Here is a 27,724-nt window from a genome sequence, read left to right on the forward strand (position 1 = left end):
ATACTGCTGTTGTGCAGGAAATGCTAATTACCCAAACTCTGCAAATGTTAACGTTAGTGATGATAAAGGCTGTCTGAATAATTCCCTCTAGCCTTGAAAGGAAGGAAAAGATAATTATTAGCATTTAAAGTGAGTCAGGCATTGGATAAATCATGTTTTTATCCTTTTTGCTTAAACGTGAATACAGCAGGTTATCGAGGCTTAGACAAACTGTGTAGGGTAGCAGAAAATGTGGCCATATGGGGCTTGTCATCACTCAGGAAAACAGACAGACAGCTCTGACCTCACTCAGCATTATTCCTCTGGCCTCGTCACCCAGGGATCCGTCCTCATGGGGTCAGGTGGGCACATCAACCACTGAACCAGTGACAAGTTCAAGTATACAAGCTGTTCTTGGAGTATGTCTCTAAGGCAAAAACTACCGACGGCATGCCGGTCGATGCTGAAGGTATTCCACATGTAAAACAGCTTTCCGACACGTTTTACGTGTTGAAACGTTTTCTAGTAAGATGGAAAACACCGTTTTATACTTTGAAATTCTTGAAAAACACTTCACATGTGGTTTCACTTGCAGAAATTATGCACATGTACAACATGCGAGTTCTTTTAACGTAACTTGATGTTCTCTAGCATCATGACAATGCTTAATGACAAAATTCACAACAGCTGTTGGATTCGACCAGTAAATCTCTTCATTCAATAAAAACTCTTATTTAAGCAGTCCTCTGCATTATGCCGTTCATGTTTGGACATGAACAGGCCAAGATGACACATAGCAGCTGATCAATAAGATCAATAAGACCTCACAATTGTGAGACAGAACTGGCCATTGAATGTAGAGGGTTAAGTCATTGTGCCCCAGAATGAGCAACACAGGCCTAATTTCATCCTCATGGACAAAAGTGCTCCAACTCATCAATGTTGGATCATTAGGGAGCAACAAGTGGAGACTGGGAATCTTTGAATGGAGTGGCCTGAACTTTCTCCAGATCTCAGTCCCGCAGAAAACCCCTGGTATCAACTGAGTCGCCATGTAAAGGCTCGTAACTCTGGACTCCAGAACCTCAGTGACCTGAGGACTGCCGGTCAATAAAAGTGGGATGCCACGTCTCAACAGACAATAACTCGACTTGTGTACAGCATGAGATGACATTGTCAAGGTGAGATTGATGGTCAAGAACACCGAGACACTGGGATGTTTTTGTTGTAGCATGCCCACCTCATGTAGCATGAAGAGGAAATCACTTTTGCATGATCCCCTCAGCCCACTTTCATTGTAGGGTGAACTCCCTAACTTTTTGTGAGTATTGTAGATATTCTTGTTTGATTTCTATGTATATAGGTTACTCTTCTGAGACACGTGTTCTCATTTTCAAGAGTGACCCCATTTTACACAGAGATGCAAGACAACATGTGAAAGCAGGCTGTAGAGTCGGTACAACTCGCACAACGACTGCATGCATATTAGCCGAATATACCTAGATGTTTGAATCAGGGATTCAACCTCAAACTTGCAAAAGTTTGCAAAGTTTAGTCTGTATGCCTGAGTGCATTTGATAAAGTTCAAGACCCAGAAAAAGACAAAAGTCTGAGGAATGTGAAGACTGAAAGAGAAAACTTCAGAAAGCGTAGACAGCAGAAATGTTGAAGTGTCACACTTTCAGGTGCAATGCTGTAGGATATTTGCTTCCTGAGCAGCGCCAGTGGCAGAGATAAATGACACACCACAAACTTAGATAATGACCGGCTTTGTCAGAGATAGCGAGAACCTCTTTCCCTCCAAATCTCCTCACTGCTTACAGCAGCACTTGACAAGCAGAGCAGCTTCGCCACGACTGCCGCGGACTGACAGCCTGGATCCTGCTGCTTGGCAACATGTGCGCACATCTGCAGACACACACTCAAATGTGGACGAAGACAAGCTCTCTCTTGTTGGGAATGGACAACAAAACTGTAGCAGGCATTTCAACATGGTTGCCTCCAATCCCCCCAACAGCTTCAAATCAAAAACAAAAAAACGAAGTAGTGCAGAGCCAGCTGCCACAGACCAGTCAACAGAGGCGGAGAGATGGCAGTGCACACTCATGACACTGGGACACTAAAAGCGAAGCCCCGTTACTTATTCATGTCTCTGCAGAGAAATGGGAGCCTGCTGGTGTCAAAACATTCTCCATAGGCATCTGTGCTTGACAGCACAGCCACGGGCACGTGCTCATCTATGTTGCATGGCAGAGGGATATTTTTAGAGATGAAAAGGGCTTTTAGGGGAAAAGCTGGGCTCTCCATTGTTTTCAAACTCACTAACCATCTGAGGGACCCGGCCATCTCCAGATGTGCTCTTTTCAGAGCAGACATTGAGATTCTCTGTCAGATCAATCACGGTGCTTTGTATCCGTACTCAAGATTTCCAAATTTGCGGTTAAAAAATTTCACTGAAACCTACCAATGGAGTTAGAAATTCCTCCCCAACCCTAAGGAATGGAATAAAAATATTGATTTATCAATGGATTGTGGTACATTTTTCCAATTTGATATTTGTTCGGAAAACCCTGTGAATCAGTTAGGTCCCCTGGCCAATGCTTGTTTTTATAGTGTCACATATAAAAACCCTTTGATATGAAGTTTTCTTCTTGAATTTATTGGTGGTTTGTAAACAGGTGTTTTGTATGTGTTGCCACCACCTACTGGTGAGGAATGTGGGTCAGAATGACATTATTCAAATATGCTTAAAAATTATGATTTATAAATTATACCAGTTCCCACAAGAAAAACTATTTACATTTACAGACACTTGCATTCAATTTTAAAACAGTACTAGCATGGGTTGTATTCCTTATTGAATACAAGTATTATTGTATTATGTGAATATATAAACTCTTAAGTAATGTACACCACCATAGTTGTTTGTAATTTGCAGGAATAATGTAAAACTAATACCAAAAATGAATAGGCATCCCAGTGAATTATTTGTATGCTTCTTATTACTAAATCAATATCAAAGTATTTAAATCAATATTAAATTGTGCCAATAGCAAATCGAATTGTGTTTTCAAAATTGTATAAGGTATCTGGTTAATGAGATTTTTAAAATATTACTGTTGCATTTTTTATGGATTATGGAAAAAATTGTTACTATTGGTTATTTGATGTAATTTGATGTCTTCAAGTTTTTAGTTTCAGCACGGGATGATGAGCATGGGAGTCATTTTGATTCCTTGTATGTCTAGTACACACAAGGAAAGTCTACAATAAGGTAGACTGAAAAAAAAATCTAAATTGAATTGAGTTTCTGAACGATACCCAGCTCTACGTAGCATTCGAGAAAACATTGTGGTGGAAAAGGACATCTAAAAACATTTACGACCCTACACCAGCTCACCTGGCATTGATGACTAAAAAAAAAAATAATAATAATCAGACTCAGACTTGTTGCACGTCCCTGTGTTTAATCAGAAAGTCATTGGTTCAATCCCCGCCTCCCCGGTCTGCTCCCTGCAGCACACTCCCCGAGCTGTTAAACTGTGACTGAATGTGTTGATTTGGGCCTTTTTCTTGGTGACATGATGAGTCATTTAGATGCGTTTCTGCTGGGATTTTGTCGGTTTGGAATAAAGCCGGCAGCGCTCAGCCTGCAAAGAGCACGGAAGCGTAACGAGCCTCCTGGGAGCTCAGTTTGTGTACACCGATCAGCTCGCGCTTTCTGCTTCCTGAAAACTCCGACTACGGTTGTGACTGAGCCTGGAGAATTGGAAAGGGAAGACAACAGGCTTGTTACACCGGGGGCGATCCAATAAGGGCCGTCTTTCTGCGGCCCTTTAAAATTGATCGCTCAGAATAACGACCGGATTAAATTTTAATAAGCAGTTATTGGCTGTTTCATAGTTCTGATTGGTGGGAAAGCAATTTGTCCCAAACCGAATATTCTATCCTGCTTACGTCTACAGTTCTGCTGTAAGAACTACTAATTTGGTTTGTGCCGTAAACCTGCATTTGATCAGGTTTAATCAGCAACAAATTGATGTATTTAATGCATAAAATAAGCAACTTCCTATTAAACCTAATAGAAAGTGGAGAGATGTGCACGAAATAATTCAGACTGACTAACATATTTCATCCCAAGTCATTCAAAGCAGTTAACAGTGAAGAATACATGGCTGTCAGTCTGGATTTCCTTCTGAAGAATGAAGCTAAACGCTTCTCTTGTACTTTTCTGATTGGCAGCATGCACATTTCCGGTGCTGGAAATTCTCCAAAGGTAAGGCAGTAAACAGATTGTCTGAACCCGCGACTTATCCAGTACTCATTTCCCTTCTGGGCAGGGGCTTTGGGGAAAAGCAGGCTTTGGGATAAAAGATGAAATATACTCGTGGAAGGCAGATCTTGTCCTGCGTAGGTAAAGCCAGGCTGAGGTGTGAAATCTGGTGAGCAATTGCTTCGGATATAAATTTCCCCCCTGAGCTCCGGTGTATGTCAGCGAGAAGTGACAGCTCAGCCGCTGACAATCACTCGTCACAGCGGCGCTGGGGGAAGCGTCGGGTATTTTTATCTCCGTTTATATAGTTTTCTGGGGGAAAATGGAAAGGAAGAAACAAAAGAAATCAAGGTTTCATAGTTCAAACTCTGATCCTGTGGGGAGAGTGTTGCCTCTAGGAAACCAACGGGAAGGCAGACATCAATATTGTTTTCCCTGAGGCACGGTGTGCCAAGACAGAAAAGCTGTTTTTTTGTTTTGTTTGTTTTTTGCCTTTTTAAACCAAAGGAAAGTGAAAAACTTTAGCAAAATATTCAGATATGGAGAAAGTTCACCAGATTCATTTTTATTCTCATCATACCCTGAGGTTAAAGGCAGACAGGAAGATCACTTCAAGACTGACAAGTATTCAGTTTCAGAGTGTTTTGATGAGTCATACATAACTGCCTCCAAGGAAAAATGACTCAACTGATCATTGTGGAGAGAAAAATATATTTTGTTTTTACCAAAAACCTTGGCTGAATGAACACAAACTGTACCAGGACAGAGTGCACACAGAAAGTGAGAGAGAGCCGTTCAATGATTAAAAATACTAAGAAATGTCAATGTTAGCATTACAGCTAAATAAATACAGAGATCTAGTCACACAACCAGACAATCATAGGAAATAAGGTCATAAGGTTCTTATCCTTTTCTCCCTGAACACTCTGAACAGTTAGGCAGACGTTACTTGCAGGTGCTGGCTGTTAATTCATAGCCTCCAATATGCTGTAAAACTGTCAATACGCACATTTCAGATTCCACATGCCTATGTGCACAAACACATGCTACAATATATTGTTATAGAACGACACCACAGCTTTCACATCAAAATACCGTCTTGGTGGCAAGACAGCTAGTTCAGGCTAACGTGACAAAATGCTAATTCATTGCTTAAGAGTTAGCATCATTGCTATAAGAGACTTAAGCAAATAAAGATAAACTAAAGCTATATGCTCATCATGTATTAAGCATTTATTTCCTATGCTTGTATTTATAGTAACTGTAGGCAGAAGAAAAGCTTTAGCCACTCAACTTCTTGCGGCCAGCTAACTCACTCTTTGGTTACCTAGCAACAACCTGTTGACAAACTTGCACAGCAGCAGTTTCAAGTCGAAATATCATATTCGCTTAAAATAATAAAAAAACCACCAGTTTGGCAGTATTTCAGACAACTAAAACAAAAACTAATCATTACTGATATCGACTGATATGAATAGCTTATATCGTGATATGTTATTCAGCCATATCATCCAGCCCTTTCTCTAACTGCATTAAATTCTTCTATACCCTTTGAGTTTACATTAGCTTTTATCATTTTTTTAAGTTCTGTGTTATTTCTCTTCAATAATTATTAAACTAGTTAACTTTTTTTCCACGTCACAGATGTAGTGGTTGCATAACTGAGTTTAAATCTACAGCCTATGTACAGCATCTGGTTTTACAATCAAGGTCACACAGGTAATCAATACCAAAAAATAACAAATTCTAATGTACAACCTTGCAAAAAAGCAAATGATACATGTACAACTGCAAGCCGCAGCAACAGGATATAATGGTTTGGCAAACATGAAGACGCAGGCATCAATCACCAGTCGCTTTTAATTACATCATCAATCCGCTTCCACATCGTGTTCACTGAATAATACAGCTTGACATCCATTGTCCAGGAAATCCTGCAACATGTCGTCAGGTTTGCTGAAGTGTTCAAACAGAGCTGCTCTAATTGAAGGCAGAAAGAAGAAAAGACGTCAAAAACTTGACACGTCTGATTGTATTTTTTTTTGTCTTTTCCGCCTCATGCTGTTCTGGCTGTTGCTGAAATCTCAGTACAAGTAAAAGCCGGAGAATGTCACTGCATCGGTCGACTTCGTCCAACCTCTCTTAATGTCAGTCCTTACAATTTTTTTTTGACAGGTTTAAATCAGCATCACACCTGCTCAACAAGCTGGAGGCAGGAGGTTTTGCAGCTCCAATAACCAAATTGCACTTTGTCATGTCTGCCTTGCATTTCAAATTTATAGGGAAACTAAGTTTAGAATGCTCCAACAATGCCTTTACTCCCTGGGTTTAACTTATGAAACCCAAACTGAAACTGTTGCTCTTCGTTTTGTGGCACGATGGAAGAAAAATTAGAGTGGAAATAGAACACCAACTTTTTCTGCACAGCAACCATGTCTTTAGTTAAGAGACGTGGTTCAGCTGGAGACTTTATGGCCTGCTGATTCCCCGACTCAGGCCACATAAAGCCAGAACGCCAGTCGGCTGATTTATAGCAAAAACAAACTCCAAATGTAGATCACTTTGTTCTGGGATGAAACAAAAACAGACGCTAATACTATGTAGTGCAAAACCTCATAACACCCTAAATTACATGCAGTTTTATCACGCTGTAATATAATTGTTTGTGCAACTGGGGCCAAAGTTGTAAGGTTGGAAATACCCGCGGGCCACAACGAATATTTTTATCACTTAAAACCATACACACACACACAAAAAGACTGTGTGTGACGTATTTGGTTTCTGCTCAACAATAAAATAAAAAAATAAAAAAATGTTAGCAGATTTTTTTTATTTTTATTTTTTTAAGAAAACTAAAGATCTGACACATAAAAACGTGTTTTCTGTTTCAGTTTGGAAACATTTAGCTACATTTAATAAATTCTCCTTTTGTGTAAAGTCACTAGATGTTTATAATGGTATGAACAATGGAGTTAAAGTAGAACCAAACAATGTGCATGTAATTCACATTTTTGGTTTTAAAAAGGACTTACTCAACAGTAAAATAAAAATGCTTCTGCATCAACTCTAAATTTGTACTGTTGTAAAATCATATTCATAGGCCACATAAACTCACTCCAAGTGTACCAAATAGCCCATAAGTCACACTTTGACACTCGTGATATAAAATCACAAGTCTGTCTGGAGAGTTGGTAATAGCATAAACTAAGTCCTTAAAATGTCAAAATAAAACTCCAGAGCCTGCTATATTCACAATTATATGCCACCACTAAAGATTTTTTTTACACAAGTGTTGCTCAAATGTCGCAGCAAAGACCCAACAATACAGTTTTCCAATCTCATGCTCAACTATGCAGACACTTTGTCTGTGCTGATGAAGGTTCATTGGCATATCTGAGTTTTAAAACACCAGTTGGTCCTTGTGTATATTAAAACAAGATACTGTAATCAAAAAAGTAGAAACAAAGCTGATGTTTTCACACCTTAATTTCTTCATGTTTAGAGATATGCAAAACATTTTGTGATACGGTAACATACATAGCAGCACAGGAACCAGAATGTCAGCATTTTAAGCTTCCTCTTGCTTCCCATGTCCTTATACCATTACAAACCTCTGTCTTCAGTAAGCTCATGCTTTCTGAATCCTCAATTTTTCCAAAATACTGTGCAGAAAACAGACAGCATACACTTAATAGTAAGAGACATAAAGCACATAGGCAACAGAAGGATAACAGTAAGTAGGCGACTCATTCACTGAATACAATAAAGCAAAATGTGATGTTTTACATTCCAGTCTTAACATTAATAATTTAACAGTACAGTAAGTAGAGTCACTTGATATGACAAAAACGCTCACAGATCTCTCTCCAAACATCGAAGGCTCGAAGACTCATTAGTTTGATCAGCTCACTTTTACTACATTTTATATTTTTATTTTATTTTTATGCATCAGCATCATTAACAGTACATCACAGTGCACTCTGTAGTGTTTGCTCTTAAACTTGTTCTGCTGATTGAATCTGATAATGAAAAGCAACCAGAAAAGCTAATGAAGAAACATGTGAGGGACACAATCTTAATACACATTGTCATGATTGAAAGGACTTTTTATTTGCCTCCTCCTGTGCTTGGGTTATTCTCTTGCGCATCATCTCGGCACAGACACCAGCAGCCACAGCAACACTGATCGATTCTGTCCTCACCTGTCAATGTCGCCCTGCATCTCTTTGCTCCCTCTCTGGGCAATCTCCCGAGGAGAAGCCACATCCGAGGATCGGCCTGCCGTCCGTCCGTACAGGTGGAGCCCACTGTCGGTTAGGTATCTGCGAATGGACAATTCTTTAGTAATTGAAATATTAAAACCAAAACAATGACTCGAGCCGTTCTATATCGTGTTCTATCAAGCTATAGAATGATGTGCTTTATCCATTCGAAATCAGTTTTGATGTGTGTTTGGGTTCATTGTTCTGTTGGAAAACCCAAATGTGTTAAGTTTTTAAAATGGAAAGCCTCAACTTGACTTCTTCAAGCATACTTTTAAAGATTGAGATCAGTGAGTCTTTCTTCAGAAGGTGGTTGGATTGTCCATGTGTGGAAATGCATTTTATTTGTGGAGCAGAAGGCATCAAAGTTTGTAAAGTGCTTCATTAATGGTGGGCTCCATCTTTTAGTCAAATGTGATGTAAGACCTGCTTTACAAGATAGTTGCATGGTATTCCAGTGATTTCCAGTTCCATGCAGGGTGAGGTTTTGCTGAATTTTGGGTTAGCACCTGCCAAAGAATCTCTCTTCATCATAAAGACGACGACTTGGGGTCAGAAGTGTGAAACTTGGACAAAACCATTTGATCAAATGTTCCAGCCATGTGGAAGTGAGTAAATGTGGAATAGGAATAGGTTTCACGCATCTCTTGACTTTTTTACATAGTAATCAATGAAGGCCACTAGCTGGAGAGGCACTATAATGCTTTTAGCAAAACTTGTCCCTTTTCTTACTGAGGTAATTTGTCAGCCAGCAACGTTTGCGGAAATGCATCATCTGAATATTCCCGTTGAAGGCTTGAAGAACCAAAGACAGCCTTGGTGGATGACAGCAGCCTATTTGTATTGATGCAGAGAGAAAGAAAAGTGAGGCCTTGGGTTGCCGTTTAAATAGCCAGCTAAACATGAATGAATTTCTGAGTTCTGTTTGGACAAAGGCAATATGAAAACGGCTGAATGAAAATGAGTCATGTCACTTGTCAAAAAGACCTTGAGAGCAGTGTTAAACTACTCTAGATTCTGCCGCAGTGACAGAGATCCCCCTCCCCCCGCTCCCAAATATCTGTAGCCTCTTTCTATTCTCTTTCTTTTCCATCCAAGTGTCCGTTACATTTCAAATGAACCCAAAGCAATTTCTAATAAAGTTTTATAAGTCATTGCATAAGAAGAAAAAAAAAAAAGAATGTCACAAATTCACGATTTTTCCATAAATGATTAACACACCTGGAGGGGTCTGAGTGGCCGCTGTATCGGCCCGTGTTGGGGGCGGCGCCCGCTGTGCTGGACCTGGGCGCAGGATATCCGCTGGGCATGGAGGGGGCTTCGCCTGCCTGGAGACGTGGGGTTTGAGACTGGCCAAGACGCCAGGCCATGGGGGAGGAGCGAGCAGCGAGGGCGGGGAGACTCCGCCCGTTCACCTCAGTTGTCACTGTGGCGTCGAAGGTTGTTTCTAACGTACTGCGCAAAGAGAAAGGTAAAAAAAGAAAATATAAACTTATTGCAGCAAAGTAACAGAACATGTAACTGATTCATCAACTAATACTTAAACATTGACGTGTTAAGGGCTGATCAAATGTTCAACAGCAGAGTCTCGGTTGCTTTTAGTGCCATTAGGGTGTATATCAGGCAACCACAATACAATATTCTTTTTCTTTCACTTTTAAAATTCACAGAGAAATTGATAATAATTAAAGCACCTTATTATAGAAAACACACAATGGCTTAAATGCATAAACACAAACTCCCCGTCCAATTTGACTGAGCTTGAGCTTTTTCACAAAGAAAAGCTGGCAAGAAATTCAGTCCCTATTGAAAAACTGGTAAACATATCTCTAAAGACTTATGATTTAAATTAAAACATTTACTGAGATCTACAATTTGCATAAACAGGCTCCAAACAAAGATGAATTATTGTAAGTGTACAGGGAAAGCTATTTATTCCCCGTGTAGCCTCTTTTCACTGACAGCAAACGTTGCCAGTTGTGGTACCTTGTTGGAGCGCTCTCTGCTGGAAACAATGGTGCACTGCAAGCTTTTAATAAAATAATCCAGAGATGCACTGATTTGAATCTTCGGGAAAGATCTGCTATTTTTCTAATCAAATCACAAAGATTATTGCAAATCTGTTGTGTTAGATAAAAATATATTCCTATAGAAACAGGATTGTGGTTTTGCCTCATTTCCAGCAAGAAACCACCTAAAAAAGACTGAGTCCAGAAACACTCTCTCAGTGACTTAGCATTTCCTGCAGTATTTTCATATCTTAATTGTTGGATGATTTGTCTTTGTGAGTGGGAGGAAAAGCCTATTTGAAATCCTGTTTCAGTAGACTGGTCGTCATTATGTGGCAAAAACGAATGCCATCTTAACGCAGCGTCTCAAAGACAGCAGGGAGAGGTGTGATAACAGCTCTGTGTGTGCGTGAGTGTGTGTGTGTGTGTGTGTGTGTGTGTTGGCGAGAAAGGAGAGAACACTGCACCACACACTCTAAAGCCAAGTGCCAACATGAGAAGGGCAGCAATGCCAGCCATGTTCATGACTAATCTCTAACAACACCCTCTGAGGCTGCTGCACACACAATGACACAGGCAATCAATTCCAGGGAATTGCAGAGTTTCAGCAATCAATTAGCCACCATCTAAATCAGAATCACTTAGCTGTTGATAATGCAGGTTGCTAAATCAGCTTATCCGTATCTGAGACAGCAGCAGCAGAGAGAATGATCAGAATGATAAACGGAGCGACAGAAAGCAAAAAGAAACAGTACCTGGTCTTCTGAGGAAAGTTTCCTTGAAATGACAGTGAAGATTATGGCTTTTTTTTTGTTTTTGTTTAAATTACGCAAAACTGGGCTCTCATAAATAAAACCTAAGTTAACGAATATCTAATTGTATTTAAAATGCGTTTCACGTTGAATTCATGGTCCTAATTTAACCTGTGGGTTAAAAAAATGTCAAATTTTCAAAATTGGCAAATACTTCACCATCCACAGAAAGATCTAAATATACTTCAAATGTCTTTTTATGAATTAAAAAGTGCTAATTTATATGCAACCAACCAATTATTAAAAGCATAAATGCTTCTAAATTCTGAGTAACTAAAATTCAGTAGAGGGACTAATCATTTTAAATGAAAAAATTTGTTTTATGAAAGCCAAAGCAAATAGGGATGTATGGATTGCGGTGTACCTGAAGATACACAATAAAGGGATTGATTACAGCTGCAGCATGGAGCACACACACAGGATGTGCTGCTGTGGTTTGGTTGTTGACTGGCTCTGACGGGTTCCAGCTAACCTGCGCCGGTCCAGACAACAAACGGGTGTGGTCTGCTGTGTAGCTCCAACCCTCGTGCAGTTGTGTTCATAAAAGTCGAAACCAAACACCATAAAGCATTTAAGAATACTTAAATCCTTTGGTCAGTGCAACTGTTGGTTACTATGGAGACTGAATGCAATGACGTGGACAGAAATCGCTAACCAAGAGGTCACTGATTTCACAGGTAACCTCCAGTGATGGTTTGGTGTCGAGAGATTTGACCAAGTGCTGCTTCCCTCCTGAGGGCTGTTCTCACATCTGAAGGAAGTCTTACCTTCCTCAACATCCTCTGGAGAAGAAAAACTCAATTTCACTTTATTGCATATTCTGATATATTTATCAAATGACTAGACTTCTAGTAAAATATAATTACATAACCTTAGCCCGCTCTAAATCAAAACCACATTTTCCAGAGAGCTGGCACCTTTCCTTTCCATCTCTGCTTCACCCAGGCATTGGGTGTCACACACAACTATAAGTAAAAAAGATAAACCTCAGTGGGGATTATTTTGTGCTTTGCCATGAGCTCAGTTGGAGAAGAATGCCTGTTGACAGCAGGGGGAAGTGTATTGCTGAGCAATTCTAAATATAAATACACCGTCTCCTACCGCTGCTAATGAACGCTCGATATACCAGTCAGTTCTTGGATGGGTTAATTCAATTCATGGGCACTGTTTGAAGATTCTATCTCCAGAGCAATTTGTCACATGTATTGAGCTATTGCTATGTTCAATATTAGTCACAGTGGCAGCTCTAAACTCCAAATATCTATTGGCGAAACATTCAGTACAATATTCCGCTCTGTAGGGAGCATAGAAACATCAGGTTCGACCTTTTTACCTGAACTGACGGTTGTTAACCAGGTCACTTCAAAATGTTCTTAAATCCAGCCAAGATGGTGAGTCATTCATTATAGTTAACATCCTGCCGTCTCCAAATTATGAACGTTTTAATGGCCTCGACAGTTGAGTTCAAGACCAACTTTTACTGAATGCCTGTCAATATTCGTTTAACACCTTTTTAATGAAAATGTCTAATACGTTAAAAGATTCAGATCCATTACTGGTTGTATGTTCAAATATGAATTGTGTTAAATCATGTCTAAATGAGTTCTGGTTTTTAAGAGATTTAGAGACTGACTGCTTTTTGATTAATTACAAGACTGACTTGTTTATGAACTTTAGTACTTTACGATAGCTTAATTGTGCAATGTAACTGAGTCGGACCTTCTTTTCTCAGGTTTTAGAGCCTCTACGGTCAGTTTCCCATACATGCACACATGCAGGTGTCAGAACAGTCAAGTCACTTTCCATCTACCATTACAGACTGAAAACTCATCTTCTCCAGAGGTGGCTCCAATTGCCTTCATCACGTTGAATCATACCACTTTACTTCTCAGAATGGCAATTCTGACGAGAACATTGTGAAACGTTGAGAAGTGCCTCCGACTCTGACCCACTATTACCACCGGGCGCATGTCATTTGGTAGTTTCAGGGCCACAGTGATTGTAGATTGCTTTGTGTGGCAGATAATACTCTAAAAATTTCATACATGTACTCGACCTGCACAAACAGCCATCTCGTCAATCCCAGAGCCGTGTGTCTGCTCCCCTGGTGTAAACACAAAGCAAACCCGACCCAGTAAAGCTATTATGTTCAGAGTGTCCTGCAGCGGCTGCTGAACCCTCGAAGGAGTAGGGACATGGATAGCTTTTGTTGTTGTGCTGGGTTCACTATCATGGAACAGTCCATCTTCAGTCACTTCTTCCTCCCCATGTCGATCAGCAACATTTTTTATTGTCTGAATGACACTTTGTTATTGGGCTGAAATACCGGTCATAAGAAAAGTAAAGATGGTTGAGTGGATTTTCTTGTTGCAAAATATATGTGATTTTGAATTAACTCTTTAAAACATAATGCAAGAGAGGTTAGATTATTGGATGCTTTTGATAAAAATGCTTATCTAAATAAAGAGTTTATCCCATAGCTAGTACTGGCCACCTGCAGCACTTAGATTATCCACCAGAGTGCATAGGATGTGTGTAGCCTTCAATACAGCGAGTCTTTGAGGGCGGCACTAGTTTAGTCAACTAAAGGCCTCAAAAATTACACATCTTAAATCCCATTTTTTAAGTGGTTAGCTTCTAGGTAAACTACAACTACTATTGATTCATCATTTTGATTGTGTTAGCATACCAAATGATTTCCAAAATTATGGAAAAATTAGCTATTTTTAAAAGTTAAGGACATTGCCTTATCCTACATTTCTTGTGAATTCAAGATTAAAAACGTATTTTAAAAAATATCCCACTAGAACCACACACCAAACCTCAGCACGTATAAAACAACACTGGAAAAAAATAAAGTTGGATACATAATCTTAGAGCTGACTGGTTTTTTCACCTTCCACTCCACATAATCTCAAGATGACTGTAGTGGTTTTAATCAATCACAAATCAAAACCAAAGCGTTTCCTTTTATTCTCCTTGGACTTAGTCAAGGAAGGAGGCTTTCTCTAACAACACTTGGTGCTAACCTGGTCACGTAGCTGTGAGCAAACATTTCTGCAGCCCACATGCAGAACCTCTTAGCTGCAGGGCTAGAGGCCACTCCGCACAGGAGGATTTCATATGCCATCTTTAGCTGCTGCTCTGCTAACCAAGCAGCCATGTGTGAGGTCATCGCCTTGTTGCCGTGATACGCCACACTGAGGCTCCGTTGTTGTGTCTGTTGTATGCTCATGGGACTTTAAAAGTATAAGAGGGCTGTATTAATATAAGCTTGCTTTATTTTGGTGAACATCACTGATGTTACACACACCAGGCCCTGCAGCACTGAACAGGATGTAAAAATATACATGGATGGTTGATCAACGGATGGCTGTGTGGATGACTGGACGGACGGACGAACGGCCGGTCGGATGGTTCAATGATTACTACATAGTCATGATAATTTATGTTTCTCTCATTAATACAGTGTCTTTGCTAGAGTTGGGTAGTAATTTACATGTGTAACCTTTGGAAAAAAATACCTTTAACTGTGCTGTACATTTTACTTTTACTTCAGTAATTTCATTATGAAGTATTGTTACTTTTACTTGAGTAAAATTTCTGGATACTTTACCCACTGAATAAAGTCACTGAATGAAAAAATCTTGGTTAGACTAAACATTCACCAGACACACATCTGCAACTTTTGTTAAAGTTTCATGAGTTTATTGAAATAAACTGATGTGAAACAGTTTGGTTTCACTATAATTTTGCTGTTTTGTAATCATGTTATTCATATGAATTATTTTTATTTTGGTCTTTAAAATACCAAAATTTATACCTAATTTTGCATTTTGGTGGTGATGTAATTTTTAAATATTAAATGATTGAGCATCTGGTTTGATCAGTTAACCCAGTACTTCAGCAGCCTTTATACCAAATACTTTTTGGTATAAAATATTTGGTACTTTATATCAAAAAGTATAAAGTACAGCTACTTTTTACTTTTACTTCAGTAAAAATATCCAGAAGTACTGCTACTCTTACGTGAGTACAGTTTTAGGGTACTCTACATTCCTCTGGACTTTACATAAAGCCAGAGGTGAGTAAAAGATATTAATGTAAAGTTATATTCATAACTTTACATTAATATCTTGATAGGCTTTGTCCTTTTCATACTTTGTCCTCTGGTAGCTGGTATGTAAACTGGTACAAAGAGGAAATCTCAAAGAAGAAGCAGGTGAGACGACAGAACTGCAACCTAACAAAAATGGCCTCATGGTGATGATGGCCATTTTTAATCCTGTGCAGCGATCAAGGTGGCCTGACCGGCCTTTTTCACAAACTGAGCTCCTTCCTTATATAAAAGCTACGCTCAGAAATCTGGCTCAAGCAGCTAATAATCATTCGCCAGATACTTCATACACACTGCTCTGGTGCCACTGATGCATATAAATGAGAAGTCCCTCCTAAGGCTTTTCAAATACTTCACACCCCAAACCTCCAGGTCCCATTAAACACAGAGGTAATACAATGGCACTATATATATTGATCTTTCTCTGGCTGAGACTCTGCGGCGCGGAAAACCCAACACACACTCGTGCACACACACAGCCACAGACTACCATCTGTCATGGCTGTCGGCAGCCTGGCCACCATCTTCCTCTCTAAATGGGGCAAAAACACACAAAATAATAGACTGAGGGAGGAGAGGAGCAAGACGGGGAGTGAACCATTGATCAGGAGGCTGACAAATACTAATGGTTATCATTTTGTCTTTTCCCAAGATGCAATCTTTGCACCTTATGTTCTTATATTCTCCATGAGGCCAAAGCCTCAGTTTATGTAGATGATATCAGGTCTTGGAGGTCAAGATTTGCAGACGGTTAAGAAAGAAGAAACCCTCTTCTTTTTTCTTCATTAAACGCGGAAGAGAGCCTGGCATGGCAAGCTAAGGACAGGTCTGCATCCGACTAAGACAACTGGAGTGCGACTTGTATTTATTTGAGGAATTTTGCTGATTTTAACATGATTTTTGTTCTACTCAAGTACAACTTAAACATTTCTTATCTGTCATGACCAGAGGTAAGCCGGACATATTGCTTTAAACCATTCAGTCATTAAGAGACCATATTTGTCCCTTTTCTTTGATTATCTCTGCAGCACATTATCACTTCCTACATGCTGAAGCAGAGCTCACTCATGTTTAGCATTTACAAAAGATCAGATGTGTTTAAGTAGCTGACTGCAGCTGACAGCTGCTTTCAGCGCCAAACATCTAAAAACTCAGTGTAGGCTTTCGACTACTAACCAAAGACGAGGCGTGCAAAGTGAGGAGGAATTAAGATGTTTGTCACCACCTCTAAGCATGAGTCACTTTTTTTTTATTACAGAACAAAGGCTAAAATAAGAGCATGACTCTAGAGAATTTTTGTAAAACACAGGCCTAAAAGTAAAATTATACAGCTGCAGAAGTAGTTGGTTTTCTTACAACAAATAGAGAACAAGAAAACAATTAATATGAGGAAAACAAAGAATTGTGGACCATGAAACATCCTTTGGCTTGAAATCTTTAAGGCATGCAATTCAATAATGAAATACTATATTTTTTATTAATCAATTCTCAATTCTCATATAGCTACATGCTACTTCCTGTATTAGTAGTCACCCTCTCTAAGTCTCCTCATCTACTCAGTTCTTTGTCAGATCCTTGCATTTTATTCCTGGATTCCTTAGCGGTTCATTCACCCGTTTTCTTCTTTTTTTTGATTTTTTAACTTTAGGACTTAGTCTACTGTTGGTTTTGCTTTCCTTATTTGCCTGTGTCAGACTTGGCTTACCATTGGCTTATTTTCTTTGAACGATCCTTCCTGCTTCCTTCCCACATTTTGGTCCAAGCCCACAATGTAAACAGAACTGGTTCAGAACATGGAGCTGATTGGAGCCCAGATAGAATTGATGGCAACCATAAAACAACCTCTTAAAGTTTGTGGATCCCACATTTATCCAATTATCCACATTCAATTCTTGCTTCTTTTAAGGCCAATTTAACCCTTGGCTTTCCTCCAGAAAGAGACTACCCTACAGCTATTATCAGCAAAAAACAGAAAAGGTCTGTTCTCTATTTTATCTGTTACTCTGACAGATAAAGCAGATAAAATAGTTAATTTCTCCCACATACACCAAGCAGAGCCAAGTCATCCAATACAACCTTTGAGGGATGGAAAATACCATCAGCTGGCCCACCTGTGGCTGATCTGTGTCCCCCGCAGGCTGGACATGGTCTCTTCCAGGTTCTGCCGCAGGTCAGCGATGTTCTTCACCGTCCTCATGCGCCTCGCCTCGGGGTCCTCTCCTGCTGAGACACAATTAAAGTTCGATTCACTCAGGTGCTTGGACCTGCACCCACACACTCAACACACAACTCTCTTCCATGTTCCAGCATGGCCAGCCACAACACATCCCAAGGAGCGGCGAGGACGTCTGACAGAGCGCTTCATCGCTTGTCCCTGGACATCTCAGACGGGGGGGAACAGAATGGTGACCAATCGCGGTGGCAGCAAGCCTTTTGCTGACAGTTGTGAGCCTATACTGTAAACAGCCTGTCAGGCTGCACTACATGCACTTCTTTCACTTTATCGTTTTATCCACCGCTTCCCCTCCAGGCTGAAGCAGAAATGTCATGGGATGACACCACGAGATCCGTCAGTCAGATCAGGACCGCCTTGGTTGGAAAAGCAAGCTCTGTCACTTCTTTGTCAAGAACGGTGGGAGACCCTGCGGCCTACAGCCGCCACAAAAACAGGAAACTGGACTTAAAAAAAGACAACGCGTTTTCTAGCCTTCTTAGTGTCTGCTTTACAAATGAACCAAATGCTGAATGGAGGCAACAGAAGTGTTCTCCAGGAGAGAGGATAACGAGAGGACTCTGGGCGATGTTTCACAGCAGAGAGCAGAGGGGGTTCACCAAAATATCTGCTTGTCTGATCCAATTAAGGCTCCCTGTTAACTTGTTGAGATAGCCTGTATCTGCAGGCAGCGGCAACAGAATGGGTAATTAACAAGTGGAATGAGACGCGGCGCGGATGGGCAGTCAGTCTCTGCTTTCTAGGGTTAAAGGTGCTTCTAAACAAAAGCTGCCTTGGCTTCATTGAGAAATTACTCAACATGGGTTTGAACCGGGCCAAGAAGCCGAATCATTCAGTTAGGATGCAAGTGGACTCTGCAGACGTCACAGTGACCCTGTTAGGATACAATGGCCACCATGCATGGCACCGGACAGAAGTGAGGCTGGAGTGACAACTCCATTATCCATTTCACTGGAGATTGACACCATTTCAAGATTTTCACTTGACCTTTCATTTAATTTCCGTCACTTCCTCCAGCTGCTATTCTGCAAGCAGTGGGGGCCAACAGTGCCTGGTGAATGAAACAAAGGTTTGCCGCAGTGCTTGTTTTCGACCCTACAAGGTTTCTTGCAACTTTGCAACCACACTAGGATAAATAAATGCTTTTATTTTTTACACGGTGGCACTAAAGGTATACCCCGTAGAACAACGCAGCACACAATCGATGCAGAATGGAACTTTGTTTTCAGGCTTTCTGCGACCGTGTAAAAGACCTCCCAGCTTTGAGGTATTCTTTGTGACAGCGCTCTGTTTGCTTGCCCGGATGCATTGATTTTAAAAGTTCTGGCAGCTTAAAGAAAAAAAAAAAAAAAAATCAGAGGAAAAGTGGAAAAATACTGTCACGTCACAACTTTATTTCCAATTCTTTACACACCAACGAGAGACTTTAATATGGCAGCATTTCTAGCAAGGAACTGTTGCGTTGGGGATTAGATTTTTAGCTACACTGCCAACAATTATAGGATTATTATGGTCTGTCATGCTTGTAGGACTTCAAGACACGCAGCGGTCTACAGTGTAGCATCAACTATTTTCAAGTCAAACGTTGACCTCAATTATGATCCCACAAAGTGCAAAGCTGTGTTAAGTAATTGAGGTCATAGCTCATCTTTGCGATGCTCACCTCCGACTCCATAGCTAATGTCTACTTTACAGCCGCCTAACAAGAATCAGAGTAAACAGAAATATAATACAAAGCGGCCCGATTCCTGTGATAGCAGTAAAAGCTTCTCTGTCCTGGATTTGGTTTTGTCCGGATGCAGGAGCTAAAGAATGCCCATCGGCACCAAACACCTAACGTAGAATTCCTCTTCCTTTGTGATTCTCCCTTTTTTCCTCCCGTCTATCCATCAACTCACTGAGGCCCCTTTGAGAAATATCCAATTACAATCCCATTACAAAGTGACACTGCGAAATCTGGCCCAGTATTCTCTGTCGTGAGCGGACACTTCATGCAGCATGGAGGCGTGCCTGTGCATTTATGAGAAATTATTTGCAGAGCAGTCGCAGAGGTCTCACCTGTGCAGCAGGATGCCCCGGTTTTCCGAATGTCTCCCTTAGGAAATGCATTAGGAAATGCACAGACCGTAGGATGTGTGCATGACAATAACAGAATTCCTTCTTCTGAAGTGTGGTTATGTTATGAAAACAAACTGCAATGTATTTTAAATTAGATTTTATGGGACAGACTGGGGGTCAGCTGGGTTTTGATTCCAAAACATGCATAAAAGTAGCCCCTGAAGACTGGACTTAGAAACCCCTTCAGTAGACAAACACCAAGAAGTTCATCATTTTGATTGGTTCACCTATTTGCAGATTTTTTCTGTGGAACTTCACTCCAAAGTATTTGCGGAAAATTTGCTTATTTGTGTATTTCCCTTCTAAAATATTGAAAATCAAATGCAACTTGGGAAGCTGATGAACACGATGCTACTTCACATGCTATTGGTTGGCTTTTGCAAAGCAGCAAACGCCGACAAATGCCAATGGATGGCATTCATTGTCCTCAGTGCTGACTGGCTGTATCCTCAAAAGCGGAGATGAGAAAGATGGTAGGGTCTGCAGTAGTTCTGACATGGTTCTCAAAGTTCATATTCATGCACTTTCAGCTAAAGTTTTTGGTTGAACTATTAAAATGGGTATCCATAAGATTTTTAGGAGGGCGTCTCAAGCATTTGTGGATTGTAGCTACTCCTGGTTGGCTGTGGACCCAAAACGATGCAATTACAGGGGGTCCACTGAATTGGAATCATTTTAAACATGAATAGCTGGTGTGGATGGTTCTCCTGTAAGACAAAGCTTCCAAAAGTCAATAAGCTATTTAATACGAATACTAGTATGTACATACTGAGGTGTGCATGCATAAAAATAAAAAAACAATGTAAGACATACATATATTGAAAAGCCTGCACACTCAAACAGTAATAATGAGGTATTGATCAGAGTGGCTGTGTGATTCACAGCCTGCGAGGGTGAGGCTGAGCTTTTTCTGGAGAGGAGGAATCGGTTTCCCACCATCTGAGGTATTTTTGGGTTTTAATGCTGAATCATTCCTCCACCTGCCAAAAAAGTCAGCAATAATCTCCTCAAAGCTAAAGCTTCTATTGAATCCACCTTATCAATATTTTCACAAAGGCTTAAAAACACAGAAAAGTGGTTCACATAGATATTAGCAAGAGACTTCCAAAAAAATATGGCATATATTTTGACTTTCTGAGCAACAATGCAGCAAATTCAGACATTGCTAGGGTTACATTTGGGTTAAGGGTGGTGTAGCTGGTGATAAAAGGTGGTTAATGAATGAGAATTTTGTTGGGGATCTAGTTGTAACATCTGTGATTGAACATGTGTGAGTATGAACTAAGCTAGCTGATGTCTCATTCCACAGCCACGTCTCAAAAACATTTAAATACTGTCTTCAACTGCCAACAGGGTCTTGTGAGAAAGTATGGTTCGTCCAATAGAGGATTAAGAAAATATCCAGCTTATAGTAGGTCTTTCAGCTCTGCTGTTCTTAAGATGGCTTCTTTAAGAACTTTGCGTTAGTGTGGACATATTTCTGACTCCCTGCATTAAGCTTCACGATAATCCTCCAACACTGGATGAATCCCAACCACCGCAGCAGAGACGAAGGGTTAACTTACGTGGGTGAGGTTGGGGTGAGGTGTGGAGGACCTGCTCCAGGTCCCCCAGCATGGTGAGGATCACCTCCTTATCCAACTGAGCCGTTCCCTCTCGAGGACCTCCCTCTGAAGCCTCCTCCTCTGCCCAGTACCCATCTTTTTCCCTGCCGCCCTGCTTCCCGCCGCCCCTTTCTGCTGCCGCTTCAGCACTGGAACATCCATTCCTGCCTTCCCCATCTGCTCCTGGCCCCTCCCTAGACCTCCGCTGTGACTCGGTCCTTGGGTGGCCGCTGTACGATGCCCGTTGTGGATGCCCACCTGCTGCCGTGCGTCGCCAAGGGACCGGGATGAGGGAATGCTCTGACTGCGAGAGGACCTTAGTGAGGGATAGTGACAGAGATCGAGCTCTGGTGCCCCGGACACCTATGCTCCTGGTGCTGCCCTCCTTCCTGGGGCTGCCCTGCAGACTGCCCCCTGCCCGCTGCGAAGACGACGAGTAAGGCAAAGAGCTCAGAGGTTGGGAGAGACGAGACGGTGGGTCGGTGAGTTCAAAGGAGTAGACCCGCTGCTCCCCATCACTGAGCAGGGTCAGGTTGGTGAGGGAGCGTTGCTTGATCCGCAGGTTGAGGTTGTCGGGGAGGGGTTGGGGAGGCCGCCGAGCCGGGCTGCCCCCTTGATACACAGAGAACTCTGCCCCTCTCTTCATCTCCTACCTCTTCGCTGCCGGTGACTCCGGAATAGGTAAAATACGTGTGAGTGGTTCCACCTGTGCGCAGCTCTCCCCTTCACATCTTGGTCGCACCTTCGCCGAGAAAGCAGATGGAGGGAGGGAGGAACCGGAGAACAGAGGATGCAAACAGATAGGTCCCCACGTCCCACACCACCCTCACTGTGGTCCAGGATTCAGTGGGCTGGAGGGAAAGCGAGCAGCGGGTGAAGAGTGGGGAGAAAACCACTCTGGAAGGTATGCAGGTGAAATCCCGATCCATCCCTGAGCCAGCCCATACTCGAGGTCGTACTACGAGCCAGACCAAATCACTTCATTCTTCCACTCCGTCCGCATGTTGTCTCTCTGCCTCACCACGGTCAGGGGCGTGGATGCACAAGCTGCTACATCTCCTGTGGCTCACTCTCTGCTCCTCCTGCTCTCGCTCCCTCTGTCTTTTCCCCTATTTAATGACAGTCTCTCTTCACTCACTCTTATCTGTTCCCCATCCACCTTCTGTCCCTCCTTTAATTACCAGCTCACTGCCACACTTCTGCTGCCTCCCTCGCTGACACGCTGACTGTTCCCCTCTCTTCACAGCGGAGAATAAATGGCTGGTGAAGCCCCGGCTCACACACATTCCAGCATGCAGCCTGCAGCCTTCCCTCCTCCTCTCCCGCTCAGCCCCGCTCAGTGTTTATCAGCACTTCTTTCTCTTAATCCTCTTTCATTCTCTTCCTCAGTTTACTTCTTACCCGTCGCTTTCCTCCCACTCCAACACAGTGGGACAGCGAGTTGTTTGGACAGCGCACCTGTAAGCTTGCAAGCCCACTGCACCAATCTACCCAGTCGACTTAATTAAATGCCGTCTTCGGGAGCTAAAACACTGAGCCCTGTGGCTTATCATGGATCAACCATGAGCCAACGTATTCATATCAGTCAGTGCGTACGCTGTCAGCCCCATTTCTGTGTTTCACACCTCCTTTCAACACACGGAAGCCTCCAAAAGAAGTCGGCTCAGAAGCCAAAAATCAGGTCTATTTTTAGATTTATTTAAGCCATAAAAAGTGCTTTTTCTGACAGAGACTGTTCATCACAACATAAACGATAATGAGAGGAATTAGTAGGGGTATAACGGAACACAAAAATTCAGTACATACTTCAGGTTTTTTTTAATTTTCGTAACATCGTGTATACACCTGAGTAAAATAAAAAAATCACTTTGGACTTGTTTTGATATTTAGACAATCCACCGTATCAGCTGTACTTGAATGCACCATTAAAGAAGAGCTGATGCATATCCCCTGTCATCAGAGGGACAACATACCATTATGATGTTCATGTGCAACCTTTAGGACTGGTTGAACGCTGCATGTCGCTGGATTTGGACCTTAGGGTTAGAGGTTAGTGAAAACTGGAAATCCTCTCTAGTTTGAAAGTTGAATTACCACAAACTTAGTTCTACACAAGCCTTCTGAATGTATAAAGATATAAAACATTATCGTATTTGTTTGGTACAAGAGCGTCCTGAAACAAGGGGGCTACAGCAAATGCTTTTGGTATGAATACAGCTTCTGTATTCAGCTCAGCAGATGCACAGTAGCTAAATTCCTGCTTCCGGAGTGGGGAGTTGCCGGGGAGATGAGCTCTTTTGCTCAGCTAGAGACCAGAACTCCAAGGAGGAGTTTTGTGGAAATAGGCGGGGCTCCGTGAGAACAAGTGTTCAGGCATACCTAAATGGTTGCCAAGGGAGGTTTGAGGATTTCTCAAACATGCAAGAAAAAAAAAAAGTCAAAGTAAAACTTCAGGTATGTTTTTTTCATAAGGGACAATCATAATATATCATATCATATCATATCAGAAAAGTCAATTTTACAAAATCCTCCCCCTTGAAAGTCTATAACAGGGTTCCTTCCAGAATTGAGTAAGGGTAACTGGTTTCCCTTGATTTTATAAAATCCCAGTCAAATATCGTCCAGTGCATGGCTGTGATGTGCCAAAATACGATAATGTTCAAGCAGTGTGGACATTTTGCAAGGCTCAGTATGTACCAATGCAGATATTTGCGAGCTCTCTCTACCCCAACCTTTCTTCTCATCTCTGCAACTTCTGAAACACCATAATAGATTTTAAGCAGTTGTCCTGCTTTGATGTCTGAAAGCTGACACCCCTGACATGGGCTGTACGGATGTATGCAGTAGGAGCAGGCTTGTCATGTGGTATCTGTGGTGTGCAGACTCTTGAACTGCCCTGTCAGAGACTCGCTGCCTCTCCTCCGCAGAGGAAGAGCCAGAAGGGCGAAGGGTACGAAGCGGCTATGAAACGTGTGACTGCAAAAAAAGCGGTTGTACCTAATGGAGTCTAAACAAAGAGAACGGTCAGTGCTGTTGTCTAATTTTGTCCTGCAAATGACGGGCTTTGGAAAAGCCAGGACCGTAGCTAAATGTCTGGAATGTCGCTGCCCACTTGACATCCCTAAACCTATAATCACATGGTGTTGTTTGTGCAAGCTCTGCTTTGTAGAGTTCTTCTGGGTTTCGGCTTGACGTCTTCCTTTTCCCAACTTAAGTCTGGTTTTCTTTGATTTTCGATCCAGGCTGAGCTCTATTTTATGTTTTATGATGAGTGAGGAATTTGTTTTCAAATGTTAGCGTTTCCGATTTACTTCAAACGACATAAGATGTAAAGCTCCAAATTTCCCCACAGACAAACAGCTGGTTAAAGTATGACAAACTTTAAGAAAGAAAGCGATTCAGACCTGAGGAAACACCTATGATGGATACGTTTGAAGACTGCAGCAGCAGTCATTTGAAACTGGATAGTGGAAGAGAAACAATAGTTTGCTCTAAGCCAGCTTTTTGTTTTCAGTGCTGGGATGTTGGTTGAAGTTCTCTTCCATCTCTTCGTCAAATATTTTCAACTAGCAAAATGCACCTAACCAAGGAACCTCTGTAGCAAACCACAGAGAAGACGACAGGAAGTGATTGGATGACGATGGCGCAACATTTTTTCTGTCTTATTGTGTGAACAAACTTATTCACATGTGATGTTTAATGTGCATCTTATTTAACAGAAACACCTGAATTGAGTAACAGTGTTTTATCGGCATTAGCAGAAAGTTTGGACCTCATTTGCTATTGCTGCATTAGCTCTGGATGAACAGGACTTCAGATTATAAACACGGGAGGCTTTGTCTTAAACATTCTAACTAAATCTCACACTTTTAAAGCTGCTCTGCAGCATTAATGAGGGCAGTGAAATGCTTTTTATGCAGTTTATGTTTCTGTTTGACTCATTTGCATCTTTATATTGCATTTATTAATGTTCAAGTACCGCTATTAGATAACTTCCCGGTTCTAACAGCCGTGATGTTCCAGCTTTACCCAGCTCATCAGTCTGAGAATGACAGGTAATGGTGATGTAAATCCACACGGCTGATTCCCTCCGACAGCGCTGACCTTTTTCCTTCTATTCATTAAACAGGAACAAAACGTGGCTCCCCCAGGTAAACACAGCTAGTTTTATGCTGTAGAATTTGCACACTGATAAACTGCAGCTTTTTTTTCACCCTCTTCTGGAATAATTTTGCTTGTGAATTTGCAGATCAGAACTGCAGCAGCTTTAAGGTCAGATTTGAATAAATATAGAGGCTCACTGGCAGAGAGAGGTTAAATTCCTAACATATATATATATATATATATATATATATATATATATATATAAAAATGTACATGCTTATTTACACACCACTCACACAGAAGACGATGATCTGCACAGAAGCCCACAGCGTGTGTGTGTGTCGTACCTGATATCTCCTCCAGGCACTGCTTGGCTGTTTTGCTGTAGACCAGCTCTCCCTTGGTGGGGCTGAGGCAGGGGTCGGCTGGGGCCACCATGGTGCAGTCGTTTTCAGAGAACGTCCTGGAGGCAAAAAGATAAAGATATATGTATAATAAACCTGGGCATTTGCAGATATGAGCATATATGAGCAGATTTAGCTGTTACCTGTGTTCAGACAGATTGCCTGAATCTGTTTTCAGGTTAAAAGTGAGAAGCTTTGTGTACCTACCAGGGATGCACCGATCCATTTTTTTTCATTGCCGATACAGATAGAGGTTTAGTATTGGCCCAATAACAATCCGATACAGAAAATTAGGAGTATAACAGCTGATATAAAGTAAAAACAGAAATGAATAGAAAAATAAACTGCAACAAACCTTCTGTCTTAAGGGTCAGAAACTGCAATTAGGAATGCTAAATATAATGTAAAATAAAGAATAAAACGTATACTTAGACTGAATGGATCTGCTCACATTGTCAAGATACCCGACCGAAGACTTTTTTCAAGATCAGAATCGATACAGATATTGATAACATCTCTAGTATCTACCAGAGTCACTAAGAATATAGCAGCATTTTAAATCCGCATCAACAGCTGAATGGGTTTGGTACATTTTATTTTCCTCTATGAAACACGTCACTGGATTTCAATGGGTTAAATCTGTTTCTGTAGCTCTGCCTCTTGTCCTCCAGTCCGAGTGGCATCACGATTCAACATTTGCTGATCTAAGGAAACAAAGACATTCCTACACACTTCCCGAGATGCGTTACGCACACACACACACAAGCTGTGTGCGAGTAAATGTTGTCAGAAACAGATGACAAGGAAGAAAACTGCTTTCAGCAGCAGAATGCATGTAAACATTTCACCGTCTTTATGTTGAAAAACATCCAGAAAATATGCACAGCAACAGTTGCAGACAGGGCTGGAACAAGCTCACACACACACACGCACAGATCCAAGCAAAGGCCACATAGTGTCACATACTCACTCCTTCACACACACACACACACATACACAGACCAGGGATCACCGTCACCACCTGCAGCACTGCAGATAAGAACTGGCTTCCAGTTGCGTGAGCGACTTCAGCTCATGCGAATTATTTCTCCTCACTGCTGCCTTCCTTTATTTCAGCTGCACAGATATTCTCTACCGAAGCTGCGTGGAACAAAAGTGATGTGAAATAAAATGGAGGACTTAAAATGTGAGATAGATGCACCGACAGCGTAAACAGAAGCTACATAGTTAATCATTTGGGTGGAAAGATTACGACGCAAAGATAAAAATATGATCATCATGTTTTTACAACCAGAGGATTCTTACGCATGTCAAGATTATATTCAGTTTCTTCTAGAAGGATAGATGATGAAAAAAGGAAGAATGGACGATAAAAATGGGATGAAAAAAAATGGATGGGTGAATAGATGAATGATGAAAATTTATGTACGTATGGATGGATAAAAAATGTAAGCATGCATGTTTATATATATGTAAGGATGATAAACGAATGGATGAATTAGTCAGTCCTCAAAGCACCAGAATCCTTTAAGTTTCAGTTCTTTCCCTGGTTCAACACACTTGAATCAAATAACTCTGCAGAACATCAGGACATTCTGAGGACGTAGTTAGTCCATGTGAATCAGCTTCACGGGAGCAGAGACTCCTGTAAAACTAACCCTAACCCTGGAGGACTGGAGCCGGACACCCATGGATTAAGGCATTAAAGTTTGGAAATACAAAGAAAATGTTTTTGTCCATACTTATTCAGACCTGAAAAATACTCAAACTGATCAGAGAGTGTTTTTGTGTTGGAAGGAATCAGTAGGA

General features: G+C 41.3%; 1 protein-coding gene across 5 annotated transcripts in view; it reads right to left on the reverse strand.

Moving 5' to 3' along the window:
* nav3 (neuron navigator 3) overlaps nt 1-27,724 on the reverse strand; it is a 170,399-nt gene that overhangs the window by 54,501 nt on the left and 88,174 nt on the right. For 4 of the 5 annotated variants that reach the window (XM_088003261.1, XM_088003265.1, XM_088003263.1 and 1 more), the window contains exons 9-12: nt 25,859-25,974; nt 17,564-17,675; nt 9,736-9,969; nt 8,455-8,574 (exon numbers count right to left, since the gene is read on the reverse strand). In XM_088003261.1, coding sequence (XP_087859387.1) covers nt 8,455-8,574; nt 9,736-9,969; nt 17,564-17,675; nt 25,859-25,974 — 582 coding nt within the window. The remainder of the gene's footprint in view (nt 1-8,454; nt 8,575-9,735; nt 9,970-17,563; nt 17,676-25,858; nt 25,975-27,724) is intronic. The other variant, XM_088003262.1, reaches the window with a different exon arrangement.

Source organism: Poecilia mexicana, unplaced genomic scaffold (genome assembly GCF_051168715.1).
Source record: "Poecilia mexicana isolate PSO_F unplaced genomic scaffold, ASM5116871v1 scaffold_23, whole genome shotgun sequence".
NCBI classification, from domain to species: domain Eukaryota; kingdom Metazoa; phylum Chordata; class Actinopteri; order Cyprinodontiformes; family Poeciliidae; genus Poecilia; species Poecilia mexicana.